Raw genomic sequence first — 17,459 nt, forward strand, 5'->3', positions numbered from 1 at the left:
TATTGGCTGTACAGTACACAGGGACAAGGAAGCAGGTTCTGAGTCATCACAATTCTCACATTTTTTTGGGCTTTTCCACCTTTATTTATTTGACAGGACAGCTAGGTGAGAGAGAGAGGGGTAAGACATGCAGGAAATCGTCACAGGATTCGAACCCTGGACCTCTGCGTCAATGCATAAACCTCCAAGTATATGTGCACCTGCTCTACCCACTGACCCAACCTAGCCACAAAAAAAGAAGGTTTTATTATTAATGAAATTTCTATGCTGAACATCACCAGAAGATGGCTGATGAAAGGATTTTTTAAAGCATGTTCATAGAGACGTACATGTAGGCTTGCTGATGAATCTGGAGGAATTTCCAGTTCATGAATGATGTAAATTGAGACAGTGGTACCCAGGTCTCATTCAGGCCAGTGACCAACATAACCTCATAACCTCTCCAGGCAGAGGAATACTTCAATTTTGTGCCTCCATAGATGACGAGAGATTTAGCAGCTGTATGATAAGACAGAGCTGTTCACCCTGCCAAGGCCATGGAGAAAAGCAAACTCGACACAATTTGTATGTAATGAGATATCTGGGCACAGGCAATATCTTTGTTTACTTTGAAGGTTTAACTAAACTTAACGCCATCCATTTGGATGTTTAAATACACCTTCAAGAAGACAGGAACTTCAGAGAGTTGGGATGGCACCCACTCTGTACTGTGTGATCCTAAATCCTCCCAAAGTCTCCCAAAAACTTTCACATATGTGAAATGACTTGTGCTGCTCCTGAGTTTTTCCTTAAGAATATTCACCATAACCAGAGTCAGTATGTAAACACATACAGGGGAACAAGGAAACAAAGACAAGAAAACTTTGCTACGACACAGTCACAGTCTGTGCTTTTACAAAACAAACTTGTCCTCAATGTGAGTTTAGTTTGGCATGTTCAAACACGCCAACAGGAATATCATATCTGTGATGGTGTGTTTAAACAGATAAAACTCACATGCATACCTGCTGAACACATGACTGGTTCGAGTGGTTTGCCAACTGAGGGGAGGGAAGATGGATTCTACACACATAGACAATGATAAAGGAAGCATTTTGAGGGTTTTGGGGGGATGGGTCAAATAACACAGGACTTTCACCCAGGAGACCAGGGTTCGTGTCCTGTTCTTGTCCCGTTTGTCACTGAAACGTACATTTAGTAACCCCACCCACTGCTTAAATACAATAAACTACTTGTTGAATTTAAAAAAAAGGAAAGGAAATCATTTACAACTTTCTTTTATTGAAAAAATTGAACATTGAATTGAAAATATGAAAAAAGAACGTTAGTTACATTTTAGAGTGCAGTTTTGTGCTGATATTTTCTTTCGAATAACTAAAAGTGTGTCTTTCACAATGTGTTTATGTTGTTAGACCAGTTTTTCTTACCCACATCATTGCGAGGTGATCCTTCCCCACATAAAGGCTGCCATCCCTGCTGATCTTGATAAACATCAGTTTGCATATCGGACCAACAGATGAACAGATGATGCAGTTACAACAGCTCTCCACTCAGTGATAACACATCTGGAAAATCAGAACACATATGTAAGAATAGTTTGTTGACTTTAGTTCAGCTTTTAGTACAATACTCCCATACAAAATGATCCAAAAACTGAGCGAATTGGGCTTACATCACACATGTACAACACGTCTGAGTTGATTTTAATGCACCATAAGTAGGCATGTGTGCACGTTACTCAGGTTGCATCAGTTGATTGATAGACTCATATAGATATAGGCAATAAAAAAATTATATATAATTCAATTCAATTCAATTTTATTTATAGTGTCAAATCATAACAGGAATTATCTCAGGACACTTTACAGATAGAGTAGGTCTAGACCACACTCTATAATTTACAAGGACCCAACAATTCCAGTGATTCCCCAAGAGCATGCATGAATGAAGTGCGACAGTGGCAAGGAAAAACTCCCTTTTAGGAAGAAACCTCGGACAGACCCAGGCTCTTGGTAGGCGGTGTCTGACAGTGCCGGTTGGGGGTATGATGAACAATGGCAATAATAGTCACAATAAAGATATTGTAATAGTTATAATAGTTCATGGTGTCGTAGAGCACAGCAGGGCGTAGGGCAGGACCACGGCAACAGCTGCCACCATGATGTAGGTGCCATCATGATCCAAGATGATGATGCTGGGCGGAAAAAGATCATAAGGACTCCGGGGAATAATCTCCCTGGAGCTATGTTAGTTACAAGCATTTCTGTGACACAAATACACACAGATGGAAAGAGAGAGAAGAGAGAAGCTCAGTGTGTCCAAGGAGGTACCCCGGTAGTCTAGAACTATAACCGCATAACTAAGAGCTGCAGAGAAGGGGAGATAGGGAGGCTGTGGTCCGTGATTGTGGCTACACACCTTCCCCCGCCGGTCTAGGCTTACGCTGCGACTCATTACTCCCTAAGTATATGTAAGCTTTCTATGGGGAGGAGCAGAGATAGGGTGGGGGTGCGCCATGACTGTGGCTACACACCTTTCCCCCGCCGGTCTAGGCGAACGCTGCAACTCCTCACTCCTACTATAAGCTTTATCGAAGAGGAGAGTTTTAAGTTTACTCTTAAATGTGGTGACGGTGTCTGCCTCCCGAACCCAGACTGGGAGCTGGTTCCACAGGAGAGGATCCTGATAGCTAAATGCTCTTGCTCCCATTCTACTTTTAGAGACTCTAGAAACCACAAGTAACTCTGCATTCTGGGAGCGCCGTGCTCTAGTGGGACAATAAGGTACTATGAGCTCTTCAAGATATGATGGTGCTTGACCATTTAGAGCTTTGTAGGTCAGGAGAAGGATTTTAAATTCAATCCTGGATTTTACAGGAAGCCAATGCAGAGCAGCCAACACAGGAGAAATATGATCTCCCCTCTTAGTTCTTGTCAGAACACGCGCTGCAGCATTCTGGATCAGCTGGAGAGTCCTAAGAGTTTTATTTGGGCATCCTGATAATAGGGAATTACAATAGTCCAGCCTGGAAGTAACAAATGCATGGACGTTTTGAGACAGGATGTTCCTAATTTTGGCAATGTTACGAAGGTGAAAAAAGGCTGTTCTAGAGGTTTTTTTTAGGTGGGCGTTGAAGGATATATCCTGAAAAAAAATAAGTCCTAGATTTCTGACAGTAGTGCTGGAGGCCATGGCAATGCCATCTAGATTAATTATATCTTGGGATAAAGATGTTCGGAGGTGTTTAGGGCCCAGCATAATAACTTCAGTTTTGTTTGAGTTTAACATCAGGACATTGTAGGTCATCCATGATTTGATATCTCTAATGCATACTTGAAGTTTGGCTGACTGGTTTCGTCTGGCTTGATTTATAAGTATAATTGGGTGTCATCCGCATAACAGTGAAAGTTTATTCTAATTCTTTCTAAATCCTGACTGAAAGTCCTCAAATAGACTATTCCTATATAAAAAGTCACATAACTGATTAGCGATTACTTTCTCAAGGATCTTGGAGAGAAAGGGAAGGTTAGATATAGGTCTATAGTTGGCTAAGACCTCAAGATCGAGGGTGAGTTTTTTCAGAAGAGGTTTTATCACAGCTACTTTAAATGATTGCGGTACATGACCTGTTAATAAAGACATATTGATCATATCTAGTAATGAAGTGTTAACCACAGATAATGCTTCTTTAAGTAGCCTCGTTGGGATGGGGTCTAGGAGACAGGTAGATGGCTTTGCTGAAGAGACCTTTAGCATTAATTGTTGAAGGTCTATAGGAAAAAAAGCAGTCTAAGTATATGTCAGGTCCTGTCGTTCTTTCTAGCAGTCCTGCATTCAAAGGTGAACCGTTAGAAGTTAAGGGCAAAAGGTGATGAATTCCATCCCTAATTGTTATAATTTTATCATTAAAGAAACTCATGAAGTCGTCACTGCTCAGAGCTAGAGGAATAGATGGCTCAGTAGAGCTGTGGCTGTCAGTCAGTCAGCCTGGCTACAGTGCTGAAAAGAAACCTTGGGTTGTTCTTATTTTCTTCTATCAACGATGAGTAATAGTCTGATCTAGCATTTCTGAGGGCCTTCCTGTATGTTTTCAGTTTTCAGACTATGTTTTCAGTCTGGCCAATCTAAACGAGATTCTTCCAATTTGGTGGAACACCATTTACTTTCAAGTTTTCGTGAGATTTGTTTTAATTTGTGAGTTTGGGATTTATACCAAGGTGCTAGTTTCCTTTGCTTCATCATCTTCTTTTTGAGGGGAGCAACAGAGTCTAAAGTCGTCCGTAGGCAGGCCATAGCACCATCTACAAAATTATCAATTTATATTAAAGCACGACATTGAGTTAAATGCTGTTGGAATATTTTCCTTAAATTTAGCTATAGCACTGTCAGATAGGCATCTAGTGTGGAAGCTTTTATTTAATTTCGTATAGTCGGGTAGTAAGAATTCAAAAGTTATTGAGAAATGGTCTGATAATAAGGAATTCTGTGGAAATACTATTAAATCTTCAATTTTGATGCCACATGACAGCACAAGGTCGAGGGTGTGGTTAAAACAGTGCGTGGCCTTATGCACACTCTGACTGAAACCAATTGAATCTAGTAGTGAGTTGAAGGCAGTACTAAGGCTACTGCTGTCAACGTCCACATGGATATTAAAATAAAGATCAGTGCATATGATGGAATACTGGCATTAGAATGTGCCTCAGGCCACCAAATGTGGGCTATTACTGCCAAACATATCTCTGGGGAGGCATGCCCCCAGACCCCCCCTCTACACTAAATCAAGCAGGTCTCCCATTTGGGCGAGATGCGGCAGTAAAACACTTTGGAACGGTTTATGGATATATGGGTGTTTCCATCTGGAAGCATCCGCTCCGGGACCCGATACATCTTTTGGTGGACGGGAGAAGGATCTTCCAAGATGATGTCGTGTTTCACCAAAGTGGTGTAACCAGGTTTGTCTTGGAACAAATCTGGAGGAACTACCGCCAATAGCTCCCTCTGCATTTCTGGTGACAGATGAGATAAGTCCACATGGATGCAAGTCTCACCTTGGTCTCCAGGCAAAAACTGATCGGTTTGATCCTCCTCAGACTTTACAGCCCTAACCAAGAGCTGCTGGCTGGATTGCAAAGTTTTTGCTTGCCATTCTTTCAGAAGATTTACATGATAGGTCTGCTTCTTCTTCCGATAGTAGTAGACTTGACTACTGTAACGGTGTCCTTACAGGTCTCCCTAAAAAAATCAATCAGACAGCTGCAGCTGATTCAGAACGCTGCTGCCCGAGTTCTAACTAAGACCAAGAAAGTGGATCACATCACTCCAGTTCTGAAGTCTTTACACTGGCTTCCAGTGCCTCAAAGAATATATTTCAAAATACTTCTGCTGGTTTATAAATCCTTAAATGGCTTATGGCCGAAATATATTTCTGATCTGTTATTGCACTATAAACCACCCAGACCTCTCAGGTGGTCTGGGACAGGTCTGCTTGTTGTCCCCAGAGTCAGAACTAAACAGGGGGAAGCAGCGTTCAGTTTTTAAGCTCCACATATTTGGAACAAACTTCCAGAAAGCTGCAGGTCTGCTGCAACTCTCAGCTCTTTTAAATTAAGACTGAAGACCTTTCTTTCTGATATTGCCTATTCTTAATTTTTATATTGAACTGTTAATTCTCTTCTTGTATTTTATTTTGTATTATATTTGTATTAGTCAATGTTTTTATTTATTTTTAATTTCCTATTTTGCTCTTTGCTTTTTATTGTTTAATGTTTTATGTAAAGCACTTAAAGTTGCCCTGTGCTGAAATGTGCTATATAAATAAAGTTGCCTTGCCATCAATAATTGACATGGACTGCAAGGGGAACTGTTGAACTTTCTGATGACAACTGGCTTAATGTTGGGAACAGGGCCTAGTGAAAAGGAAGAAAGGCAGCCTTTTCACATCTATAATTAAATACACCAAGTTTTATCAAAATATATAATGTCCTCTTGATAAAGACACGATTGGTTATTATTAAAAGTAAAATTAGATGAAATTGTGACAATAAATTGAAATATAAATACCTTTGCTGAGGTGGTGATTGGCTGACAAAGAGGAGAAGAACAAGCTGATGACTGTCACTAAAAGAAAATGTCACAGATCTGAATACTGTTAAAAACTCAATAATAACAAATTAGGTTAAACTCATCTTGATGACTAATGCATCCACAATCTAAACTTACTTTTCTACAATCCAGTATAAACCAAATGTATCAAACTTTCAGGCAAAGCATTGATTGGTAATGATAACAGTACAGGTTGAAATATCCATTATACTCACATCAATACTCCTTGTTCTGCCTCGTTTGGCTTGGAGGAAAAAGAGAGTCACAGGCCCTTATATACCTTGGAAAGGGGAGTGGTCTTAGTCATTGAGTCATTGAGACTCAATGACTTAGACATTAAGTCTGACTAGGTCATTGACTTAGTCAGATTGACAGTCCTGTGTCCAACATGACATCCCCCCGCCCGGGCCAGTAGATCAGGGTTAGGGTTCACTGTGTCAAGGCCATGATACTTCACTCACTCTTTACAAACTTCTAATGTCGATGATTGTCATCATGAATTAGTATTGTGTATTTAGTTTTTTTTTTAAGCAAACATTGATAACTGTTGTGATATGGTTTTGGTATATATGTTAATGTTCTCAAATTATGCAACATGGATAGTTTGCCACAATAGAAGAGAACACATGCTGTTCAGACAAATATCAGATATTCAAAGTAAAATTATTTTTATTTAAACAAGAGCCATCTGGTAACAAGTGTGTTTAATTTTAATTTTTTTTTTTTTTTTAACATGTAACTGCCCAATTGGGGTTGGGCTTAAGGGCCTTGCTCAAGGGCACCTCAGTGGTGGTAATGAGGGAGGAACAAGCGCTGCACCTCATCTTTGTGTTATTTTAGTAACCTGAAAATTTCCCAGCCATGTTTACTGGGCTACATTAAGCATTCATTTTAAAATGATTGTAAATCAAACTAAACTACGGAAGCTTACTTTGCAGTTAGCTAATGTTAGCTAGTAATGGTGCACCCAGCCAGACTGGAAATGCTGTCCGGCGGGGGCGGAGGGACTGTGACATACGCTAATATTACTAACTAGCTTCCTTCGAAGCACGAGAGTGGGCAAGCTGCTCCGGTCTGGCTGAGTTTGAGTTGCTGCTACCGCTACTGAGGATCCAAAGCTGTTTGGACTCTTTGTGGCGGGTGCCGGCGGTCTTTTGTAACCATTGCTAATTATCATTAAATAGATTTGCAACTAATTTTAGCATCAAATACATACAAATGACTGACTTGTGACTTTGATTGGCACAAACAATATTTCTGGCCCGAACAGACCAGCGACTAGCCAATTAACTTCCCCGACATATTGTTCTACTGGCCCCGGGCCATCGGACCATTGCTTATGTCAAACCCTGCAGTCGAGAACCCGATTTGTCAAATCAAAGAATCTTCAGGGAGACCACGTGGTGCAATAATAGATCTTTATTCAATCGAAATTTCTTCAGAAAAATTACTTCAGAAAAATTACTTCAGAAAAATTACTGACTTTTCTTAAGCATTTGTTTCTTTTACACATAGCCACAAAACAGGCACACACTTCTCATTCAACATGCCAGAAACAACAACTCCATATAAGGTCACTTAAACTGGTCTGTCGGTCATTCCCCTAGTAAACAAAAAATCTGTTTTTAAAGAGCATTGTCCTACCATGTCCCTAACCTTTGGAACGGCCTTCCACTACATGTTAAACAAGCTAATATCAACTGATATTAAACACACACACACACACACACTCACACACACACACACACACACACACACACACACACACACACACACACAGACCAAGGAGATGATGATAGATTTCAGCCAGTCAAGATGTAATGAACATCCCACTCTCTGTAGGACATCTACACAGGCCGACTTAAAAAAGAAAGCCAGCTGTATTAAAGGACCCATCCCACCCTGGACACTACCTGTTTTACACCCGTCCCCTCCAAGAGTGGGTACAGCGCAATAACATGTAAAAAAAATGGGCTGAAAAACAGCTTCTTTACGGGATGTGTAAAGACTGCCCCCCCCACACACACACATACACACTTCCAAAGACTGAAAGAACTTGAATCAATGTTTTGCACAATCTTTTCATGATGCTAACATACATTAACCATTGTTTTAATGTTTTTTTAAAACTTTTTTGCTATTTAAGATAACTTGTATATATTTTGCCTTTATTCATATTTAGCTAGTTGCCTTTGTGTTCTGTTTACTTAAGCATGAAAAAGATGAAACCCAGCCCATTGACTTTGTGCAAGTCTCTTAATTCCTGCTGTACGGTACAGAGGACATCCTGGGCTTTTCAGGGATATGTTATTTGATTGGCTATGAGGCCGGGAACCGCCTCTATCTTTCAATCCAAAATGGACGGCATAGGAACAAGCACATTTTATGGAAAGATAAGAGGTGAGTCAAATATTGTTTGTCTATGGTTTTGTTACTATGATAATCATATATTTTCTTGTTCATTAAGGTGTTAGGAATCATATATTTAGTTCTGATAGCAACTACATTATGTATCTTTTGAAAAATTTGCCATTTTATGAATGTCAATTATAGTGGACATCAGGACTGTCTTCATGTAAATAATGACTCCACATTGTCATAGGAAAGAATTCTTTACCAAATATCGAGGGAGATTCAGATTTGGAGTTGTCAGATGATGAGAGAGATGAGGATGAGTTTCAACCAGTGATAGAAGACGGTGATGAAGAAGAGGAAGACAATGCAGAAGGCTCAGTTGAAGGGACAGATGCAGACACAGACACAGATACAGACAGGGATGAGCAGGAAACTCAACGCCCTCTGTGAGCCAGGTGTAACATGTATGTTTGATGCAGTTCCACAATTTTAAATTCAGCTGCATTGAGTATTTAAACTGTTATTATTTATCATTTATTATTCTTTTTTCCTTCATATCAGATTTGCGCCTGTATTACCTGGGCTTCCAGTGTGTCAAGATGACCCTACAACACGTGCAGACTGGAGTCCAATTGAATACTTTTCACAGTACATGAAGAAGATCTGGCAACATGAAGATTTGGCAACATACACAAATCAAAGAGAGCTGCAAAGCAGAGGAGTGTGTATGAACACTATGCCACAAGAAATAAAAATCTTCTTTGGCATTTCAGTCCACATGGCCTGCCTTGGCTATCCCAGAATTAAAATGTTTTGGGCCAAAAAAACTAAAGTGCCAGTCATAAGTAGCAAAATGACTAGGGATAGATTCTTCAGGATAAGAAGATTGTCAATGACCTGGCTGTAACAGAGGAAACAAAGAAGGCAGATATTCTTTGGAAAGTCAGGCCAATACTCAATCGTGTGTGGCCAGAAAGGGTCTACATTGATGAGCAAATCATCCCATTCACAGGCCATTGTCCAGTCAGGCAATATGTTCCCGGCAAGCCAAACCCTACTGGCCTAAAGGTCTTTGTCCTCGCATCCCCAAATGGTCTGATGCTTGATTTTGAAGTCTACCAAGGGAAGAATACCTTTACAGTCCAAAGGTTAGAAGTTGGAGCTGCAGCAGTTCTACGCATGGTTGAATCTGTTCCAACAGGAAGCCCCATATTCTTTGACAGGTACAGGTACTATTGCTGGCAAAGGGCCTTCCTGCAACTGGAACTATAATGAAGAACCGTGTCCGTTGAAACAGTTGAAAAAAGAGGGCAGAGGAACATCAGTGTCAGTGGCCAGAAAGAGTCCTGAGCTGGCCATCACAAAATGGTTCGACAACAAACCAGTGCTCATGGCATCCAATGTTCATGGGAAAGACCCGGAAGACATCTGTACCAGATGGTCCAAGAAAGAAAAGCACCTGGTCCAGGTTAAAAGACCAGCAGTAATTAAGCAGTATAATGACAACATGGGTGGCGTGGATCTTTGTGATCGCATGCTTAGCTTCTATCGTATGTCAAGCAGGACCAAGAAATGGACATTGCGTGTGATCAGTCACTTCTTTGATGTTGCCATCACAAACTCCTGGATACAATACAAGTCTGACAGCAAAGCTCTGCACAGACCATCCAAGAACACACATCAGTACCTGGACTTCAAATTAGTTCTAGCTGAAGAGCTGTTGGAAAGTCTGGAACTGGATAACAGCTGTGAAGAGAGTGAGGATGAGTATGAGCCACCATCTAAAATGAGGATCCCACAACCAGAGCCATCTGTGTGCAGACTAAGAGCCATGCACATGCCTGAGATGATGGATACCAAGCATGCAGAAAGATGCAGAAATAAGGGCTGCAAGAGCAAGACGTACATGAGATGTACCAAATGCAAGATGTTCCTCTGCATTACCAAAAAGAGAAATTGCTTTCAGGACTATCACCACTAACAAAGAACATACTAAGAACAAAATGAAGCGTGAAGGAAAAAACTAGATTGGATTCAGTTTGACAGAAGGAAAAAATCCCCAAAAAATCAGTTTCACTTTAGTTCTATGTTCATTGTTCAAATAACGCTAAAAGGATTCAAGGGGACCAATAAAAGGATACGGACATAACAAAGTGTTAAGCTTTAATAGTAAAGATATCCTTGCAAAATGTAAGGAAAAGGATTCAAGAATGATAAATGTGTCTATTGTATAATCAAAATGTCTGTATTCTTGGATAGTAATCAATTTACAGTCCAAAATGTATGTATAACATAATTATTGAGAGCTTTATTTACTATGAACAAACCATTTATGAGTGTGTATACAAATGCTTTATTTATGAGAGTTAACATAGGAGCAATGCTTTACAAATGATGAACAGAGCATTTAGTAATAGTTAGCAACTGGTTTATAATGGGAAAATGATTTCATTTATAAATGGTTGTTTCATTATTTGTTAAGTATAAATCATGTACTTACAAACATATTTCAAGATAGGCTTATTTACTATGAACAAACCATTTATAACTGTGTGAACAAATGCTTTACTGATGATGAATTATGTATGAACAATGAATTAATAATGATGAACAAACCATTAACTAATAGTTAACTAATGCTTAATAAATGATGAATTATGGATAGTTATTATAAAGTGCTACTTTTCAGCATCGGGGTTTAAGGAACATGAAGTGAAAAATAAAGACAGATTAATGTAGATTTAAACTTTGGAGCTTCTGGCTTTAACGAGGTCTCATTCTCTAACAGATTAGCTGTTGAGATGGACGTGATTCCTCAAAAATAACATCCTGAAACACGTGTGATGTTTTGAATATGAAGAAAGTTTTGATCAATAAAGAATAATCATTTCCTTTCCATTAATAAAGACATTTGCACCATACATCAAAGTTCACCTGAATGCAGGAAATGAAGAGTTTGACAGACAATATTTTATGAGGGACGACCCCCAGACCCCCCAGGTATAATGTCCCCCCCCATCAATGTTGAAACCAAACCTACACCCTTGACTGAGAGTCAGAAACATCATCAGATCCAGAGGTTCAGCAGCTGGATCTATAAAACAACATGTCTGCCCTCTGCTGGACACCCTGTGCTAACACATCACCGTCTGTCTGTTGGCTTTTAAACACTGTTGGGGAGTAACTAAGTTACATGTAACGGAGTTAATAAAGGTAAATATAATCTGTTACAGTTACTGGGGAAATAATGTTTCATTAAATTACAGTTAACTGTGAAAATGTTCATGATTACATTGGGAGTTAGATGTGAATATGTTCTGTAAGAGGCTAGGCCATATGTTGAATAATATTAATGTAGTTCCTTTGCATGGTTTTCATGTGCACAATGTCTTCTTTTGCCATTTCCAGCCACAGCCGTTCAGTAAAGTTAGATGCTATTAATCTGATGCTTTTGATTGGTTTTCACCCTTTTGACAGTTAAATCACCTCTCAAGTGAGTTGACACTATATGTAGAGTGCATTTGTGAAAAAAGCAGAAAAAAGTCTATGCATAACTATTCACATTACAGTATTCTGGATTAGGACTTTAAGTTATGCCCCCTTTTCAAGTTAAACCCCTCTTTTGCAGTCTGCAGTCTAGAGAGTTGCAGTCTCTAAAAAGTTGAACATTTTGATATATGAATGGTTCTTGTGGCTGAATGTGTGCAGAAGTTAGACACAACAACAAAAACATACGGAAGAAATAAATAAATAATCAAATAATAATACTGTGAATGCTGCTGAATCAGCATTCACACAATAATCTATGAAATGGAGCATTCTTTATCATAAATACTTTTACTTTTATTAAAGTATATTTTGATGCTGATACTTTTTAAGTTTTTCTTGATATTTTGAATCCATGATTTCTCTAATAACTGAGTATTTCTACACAGTGGTTTTAGGTACTTTTACTTCTTTTGTTTTCCTTTTCTCTCATACGTTCTTTAAAAAGTCAAAGTAAACTTTATTATCCCGTAGGAGGACATTCATGTGGTCTTACACTTTAAAATAAATGTTATCTTATTACTTAATCTATTCATCATAGCTTAACCTTGTTCTATTAATGAAATTAAATACTCACAAGAATATAATAATTTGACACTAATCAATAAGTCAGGATCAGACACTGTTTTTGTGACAATATGTCTTTTATTTTTGAATGCTTAGTTGATTATATAGTAAAGGAAATCAGATGAATAAAGAACACAACACATCAGTTTAAAGAATAAAAAGTAACCAGTTCATTAAACCAGTGGACTATATGACAGGCTAGCTGTTTCCAGTCTTTATGCTAAGCTAGCTGTTTCCCCCTGTTTCCAGTCTTTATGCTAAGCTAAGCTAATGTCTGCTCGAGGGAACTTCATATTTAGTGTTCACACATGAGAGTTGTATTGATCTGAACAATAACTCTTAGAGAGAAATGTAATTAGTGTGTTAATATTTTAGCTGTTTATAACAGATAATATTCAGTAAACTAAAATGGAAAAGATGTGCGAGTATTCAAATGTTTTCTGTATTTCATTTTGTGTTATTTACTGTAGATTAAAAGTCCAATTACTGATTTGTTTTTGTCCAGCTCAGTGAGCCAGTTTCTGTCTAACTTTAAACCCAAATGTGAACTGTTCCCTAACTCTTCAGATAATCAACAAGTGAAAGTGAGTCATCTGTCAGCAGAGAGCTGTTTCTGTCTGCCGAACAAACTGAAAGTGAATCAATGATAGAGATTATAGATGAGCTGTAGAGGCATCATGATGGCGTGTTAGAGTTACACGCTGTTCTTGGAGCACACGAAAGCAGCCTGGTTGTCACAACCCCCGTCGTTCCAGTTGTTTCCTGTAGAGAGAGTTTACAACCAATGTAACTGATTTTAACGTTTATATTTAAGACTGCAACAAGATGGTTTAAATGTTTTTGTTACCATTAAAGTTCATCACAACACAGTTCTCCGCTCCACCGTGGTTGTTAGGCTCCCCCGTAGCAAAGCTTGTGTAGTCGAATTTGGAGCCATCAGTCCACAACCATGTACCCTCCTGGAGGAGAAAGATCGTTGTTGTAATACTCATTCAGGCCACAAGACGATCCTCCTTGTTTTCGACATCAACTCAACAGATGCAACGCATTGTCATGAACGGGTTCGTATGATATTGTATGAAAACTTATGCACAACAATTCATAGGATGCGGGTCACATGACAGTTAAGGTAAGTGGTCTTTACAGATTAATTTAGCCGAGAAAAGGTGACTAAGAGCCGGGCACCGCAAGGAAACGGTTCTTTCAGCGTTGCAGTTGAGTTTAGCTGAGAAAAAGTGAGCATCATGCAGCTACGACAGTTAAGTTTAGACACCAAAACAACTAGTTAAGATTAGAAAAATCCACTCAGGATCTTCACGCTCTCATTCAGCAGCAGTCAATGTGCTGCTGACAGGAATACATATAGATAACAGAGCTTTAATTTTCTGAGATATATGTACGAATAGTTCATGAGAACAGGCTGAGAGACGAGCGACATCACTTCCGGTGTGATGATAAAAGTCTTACCTTCACTCCGTCATGGCCTCCGATCCAGGCATTTTTGTTTGTACCGGTCACTTCCTTAATGTAGTGTCTGATGAATGTATGTTCCTCATCAGAGTGGATGGAAGCCAGATTCCCACCAGCGGCGATGCAGAAGAACTAATGGAGACAATATCATCAGTTTACAACGTTTAGAAAGAAACAAAAACATAATCACATTATTAACAGATCTCAGGGCAGTCTTACAGTCACAGGGCACATTTTAATACTTTTAATCAGTGGTGGAAGAAGTCAGGAAAGTCTTTTCCACATCAGTAAATGTAGTTAAAGTATTAAAACATTGTAGAAAGTGTAAAGGATCCAAACAGTTGTCTGTTTAATGGTCTAATCTTCTCAGCTGGACTTGTAGTCGTTATATTGTCGGCTAGTTTACTTTATAATCAAACATCAGATTTAGAAACTACATGTAACTAGTAACTAAAGTAACTAGTAACTAAAGCTGGAACAGATGAATGTAGAGGAGTAACTAAAGTAACTAGTAACTAAAGTAACTAGTAACTAAAGCTGGAACAGATGAATGTAGCGGAGTAACTAAAGTAACTAGTAACTAAAGCTGGAACAGATGAATGTAGTGGAGTAACTAAAGTAACTAGTAACTAAAGTAACTAGTAACTAAAGCTGGAACAGATGAATGTAGTGGAGTAAAAAGTACAATATTTCTCTCTGAAAGGTAGCGGAGTAGAAGTAGAAAGTGACATGAAAAGAAAAGACAAGTAAAGTACTAGTACCTCAACATTTGGTAATGAAGTACAGTACTGGAGTAAATGTACTTAGTTACATTCACCTGCTGGTATTAGAACTTTAACTAGCTACATTTCCTGATGATACTGCTTTTACTAAAGGAACAATGCAGGACTTTTACTGTTATTGTATTTTTTTTTACATGATGTGGTTTTAGCATTTTTACTGCAGTTAAGTATTAGTACACTGTTATTAAGCATACATATCTTATGATAGCTAGAACTGCTGTACCTCTCCATCGATCCAGTTCATTGGCCCGCTGTTGTAACTGAAACAGCGAGAGCCACACTGTCTCCAACCAGAAGGGCAGGGAGCATGACCCTGTATGAACAAACAAGCCAAAAACAATCAGACTAGTCTATATTGACGACTGGTCATTTACGGCAGTGATTGCTATTTAATGTTTAAACTGATGAACTTTATTGTTCTTTGCAAATATTCACTCATATTGTGATGCCTGCAACAACAGCTGGGACAGGGGCATGTTTACCACTGTTACATCATCTTATCTTTTTAACAACACTCAATAAGTGTTTGGGAAGACGGCGGCGTTTCTGGGTGTTGGTGATATGTGGCTTCCCTTTGCATGGTAGAGTTTTAACTTGTAGATGTAGCGACAGACTGTTAACTGACAACGGTTTTCCGAAGTGTTCCTGAGCCCATGTGGTAATAACCTTTACATAGTGATATTGGTTTTTAATGTAGTGCCGCCTGAGGGATCAAAGGTCATGAGCATTCAATGCTAGTTTTCTGCCTTGCCGCTGATGTGCAGAGATTTCTCCAGATTCTCTGAAGATGATATTATGGTCTGTAGATGATGAAATCCCTAAATTCCTTGCAATTGTACGTTGAGAAACGTTCTTAAACTGTTGGACTATTTGCTCACACAGTTATTCACAAACTGGTGAACCTCGCCACATCCTTGCTTGTGAACGACTGAGCCTTTTGGCGATGTTCCTTTTATATCCAACCATGACCAATTAACCTGTTCACCTGTGGATTGTTCCAAACAGATGTTTTTTGAGCATTCCTCAACTGACCATCTTTTGTTGCCCCTGTCCCAGCTTTTTTGGAATGTGTTGCAGGCATCAAATTTAAAATGAGTGAATATTTGCACAAAATGATCTTGTCTTTGTAGTGTATTCAATTGAATATAGGTTTAAAATGATTTGCAAATCATTGTATACTGTTTTTATTTACATTTACACAACATCCAAAATTCATTGCAATTGGGGTTTGTAAGATGAAGCCTAATTTTCCCTTAATATTAATGATCAGGCCCTATTATCATATAATTGAATGAAAAATGTTCCATGGCTATGTTCATAGACTTATTATAATGCAAAATAAATGAAGCTAATGTTTAATGATGACTTTAAAGTTCAAGACAAGACCGATATATGATGCTGCAGTACGGAGTTCATATAAGATGATACTCTGATGACCCAAGGCAGCACCTTGACTTTAATGTGCTGCAAACAGCACAACCTGGAAGTAAACAAAACCATGAGTAAATAGCATTATTATACGAGCATTTGTATCTATATGTGCAAAAACATCTGCTGAACAGGGCCAACATTTACTCAAAAGTTAAGATTGTAGTCTTTTTATTAGAAACTGTTCATAATAACAGAACATGTATTTTTACTGTAGCTACACAGCACATTTCCATTTTTAATTACAGGACAAAGTCCGGGTAATAAGCTGCCAGAACCTTTTACTGTTATTTTAGTGATTTATTTCTTAAGAGTGTACTTACATATGCAGTCAACAGTCCGCTGGACAAACAGAGCAACAAAGCAAACGGAAAGACTGATGTCATCTGGGGAAAGATGTTAAACAAGTCAACAAACTGCAGACAAAGAAATAATGTCAGACAATGAATGACTGTAATTGATCATTAATGACAGTAATAAACCCTGTGTCCTACATGCTAACATGCTAACAACAGACAGCCTGTTAGCAGTAATAAACCATGTGTCCTACCTGCTAACATGCTAACAACAGACAGCCTGTTAGCAGTAATAAACCATGTGTCCTACATGCTAACATCAGACAGCCTGTTAGCAGTAATAAACCCTGTGTCCTACATGCTAACATTCTAACAACAGACAGCAGGATCTTCTCCACGCTCTGGACAGGACTCCATCTCTCGGCGCTGCTCTCGTATCCCATGGGATCGTCTCCGGGGGCGTGAAGGATGGAGATGCAGACACGGCCGTCGGGATAGACTGCAGGAGGAGAGACAGGTTAGTATCAGAGCATGAAGTCTGGTTAGACAGCAGGAGGAGAGACAGGTTAGTATCAGAGCATGAAGTCTGGTTAGACAGCAGGAGGAGAGACAGGTTAGTATCAGAGCATGAAGTCTGGGTAGACAGCAGGAGGAGAGACAGGTTAGTATCAGAGCATGAAGTCTGGTTAGACAGCAGGAGGAGAGACAGGTTAGTATCAGAGCATGAAGTCTGGTTAGACAGCAGGAGGAGAGACAGGTTAGTATCAGAGCATGAAGTCTGGTTAGACAGCAGGAGGAGAGACAGGTTAGTATCAGAGCATGAAGTCTGGGTAGACAGCAGGAGGAGAGACAGGTTAGTATCAGAGCATGAAGTCTGGGTAGACAGCAGGAGGAGAGACAGGTTAGTATC

General features: G+C 39.1%; 2 protein-coding genes and 2 pseudogenes across 2 annotated transcripts in view; all 4 read right to left on the reverse strand.

Annotated features, from left to right (window-relative positions):
* Positions 1–1,533: 1,533 nt before the first annotated feature.
* LOC144525879 (uncharacterized) lies at positions 1,534–3,407 on the reverse strand (annotated as a pseudogene).
* Positions 3,408–3,414: 7 nt separating this feature from the next.
* Positions 3,415–6,412, reverse strand: LOC144525882 (uncharacterized; annotated as a pseudogene).
* Positions 6,413–12,631: 6,219 nt separating this feature from the next.
* The window catches only part of LOC144525685 (galactose-specific lectin nattectin-like), a 21,470-nt gene continuing 16,642 nt past the window's right edge, over positions 12,632–17,459 (reverse strand). The window contains exons 3-7 of the mRNA XM_078262731.1: positions 16,577–16,639; positions 15,049–15,138; positions 14,041–14,175; positions 13,421–13,532; positions 12,632–13,335 (exon numbers count right to left, since the gene is read on the reverse strand). Coding sequence (XP_078118857.1) covers positions 13,268–13,335; positions 13,421–13,532; positions 14,041–14,175; positions 15,049–15,138; positions 16,577–16,639 — 468 coding nt within the window. The 3' untranslated portion in view covers positions 12,632–13,267. The remainder of the gene's footprint in view (positions 13,336–13,420; positions 13,533–14,040; positions 14,176–15,048; positions 15,139–16,576; positions 16,640–17,459) is intronic.
* The window catches only part of LOC144525676 (ubiquitin-conjugating enzyme E2 G2-like), a 7,319-nt gene continuing 6,607 nt past the window's right edge, over positions 16,748–17,459 (reverse strand). Inside the window, exon 5 of the mRNA XM_078262709.1 lies at positions 16,748–17,048. Within this exon, the coding sequence (XP_078118835.1) occupies positions 16,807–17,048 (242 nt within the window). The 3' untranslated portion in view covers positions 16,748–16,806. The remainder of the gene's footprint in view (positions 17,049–17,459) is intronic.

Source organism: Sander vitreus, chromosome 11, assembly GCF_031162955.1.
Source record: "Sander vitreus isolate 19-12246 chromosome 11, sanVit1, whole genome shotgun sequence".
NCBI lineage: Eukaryota > Metazoa > Chordata > Actinopteri > Perciformes > Percidae > Sander > Sander vitreus.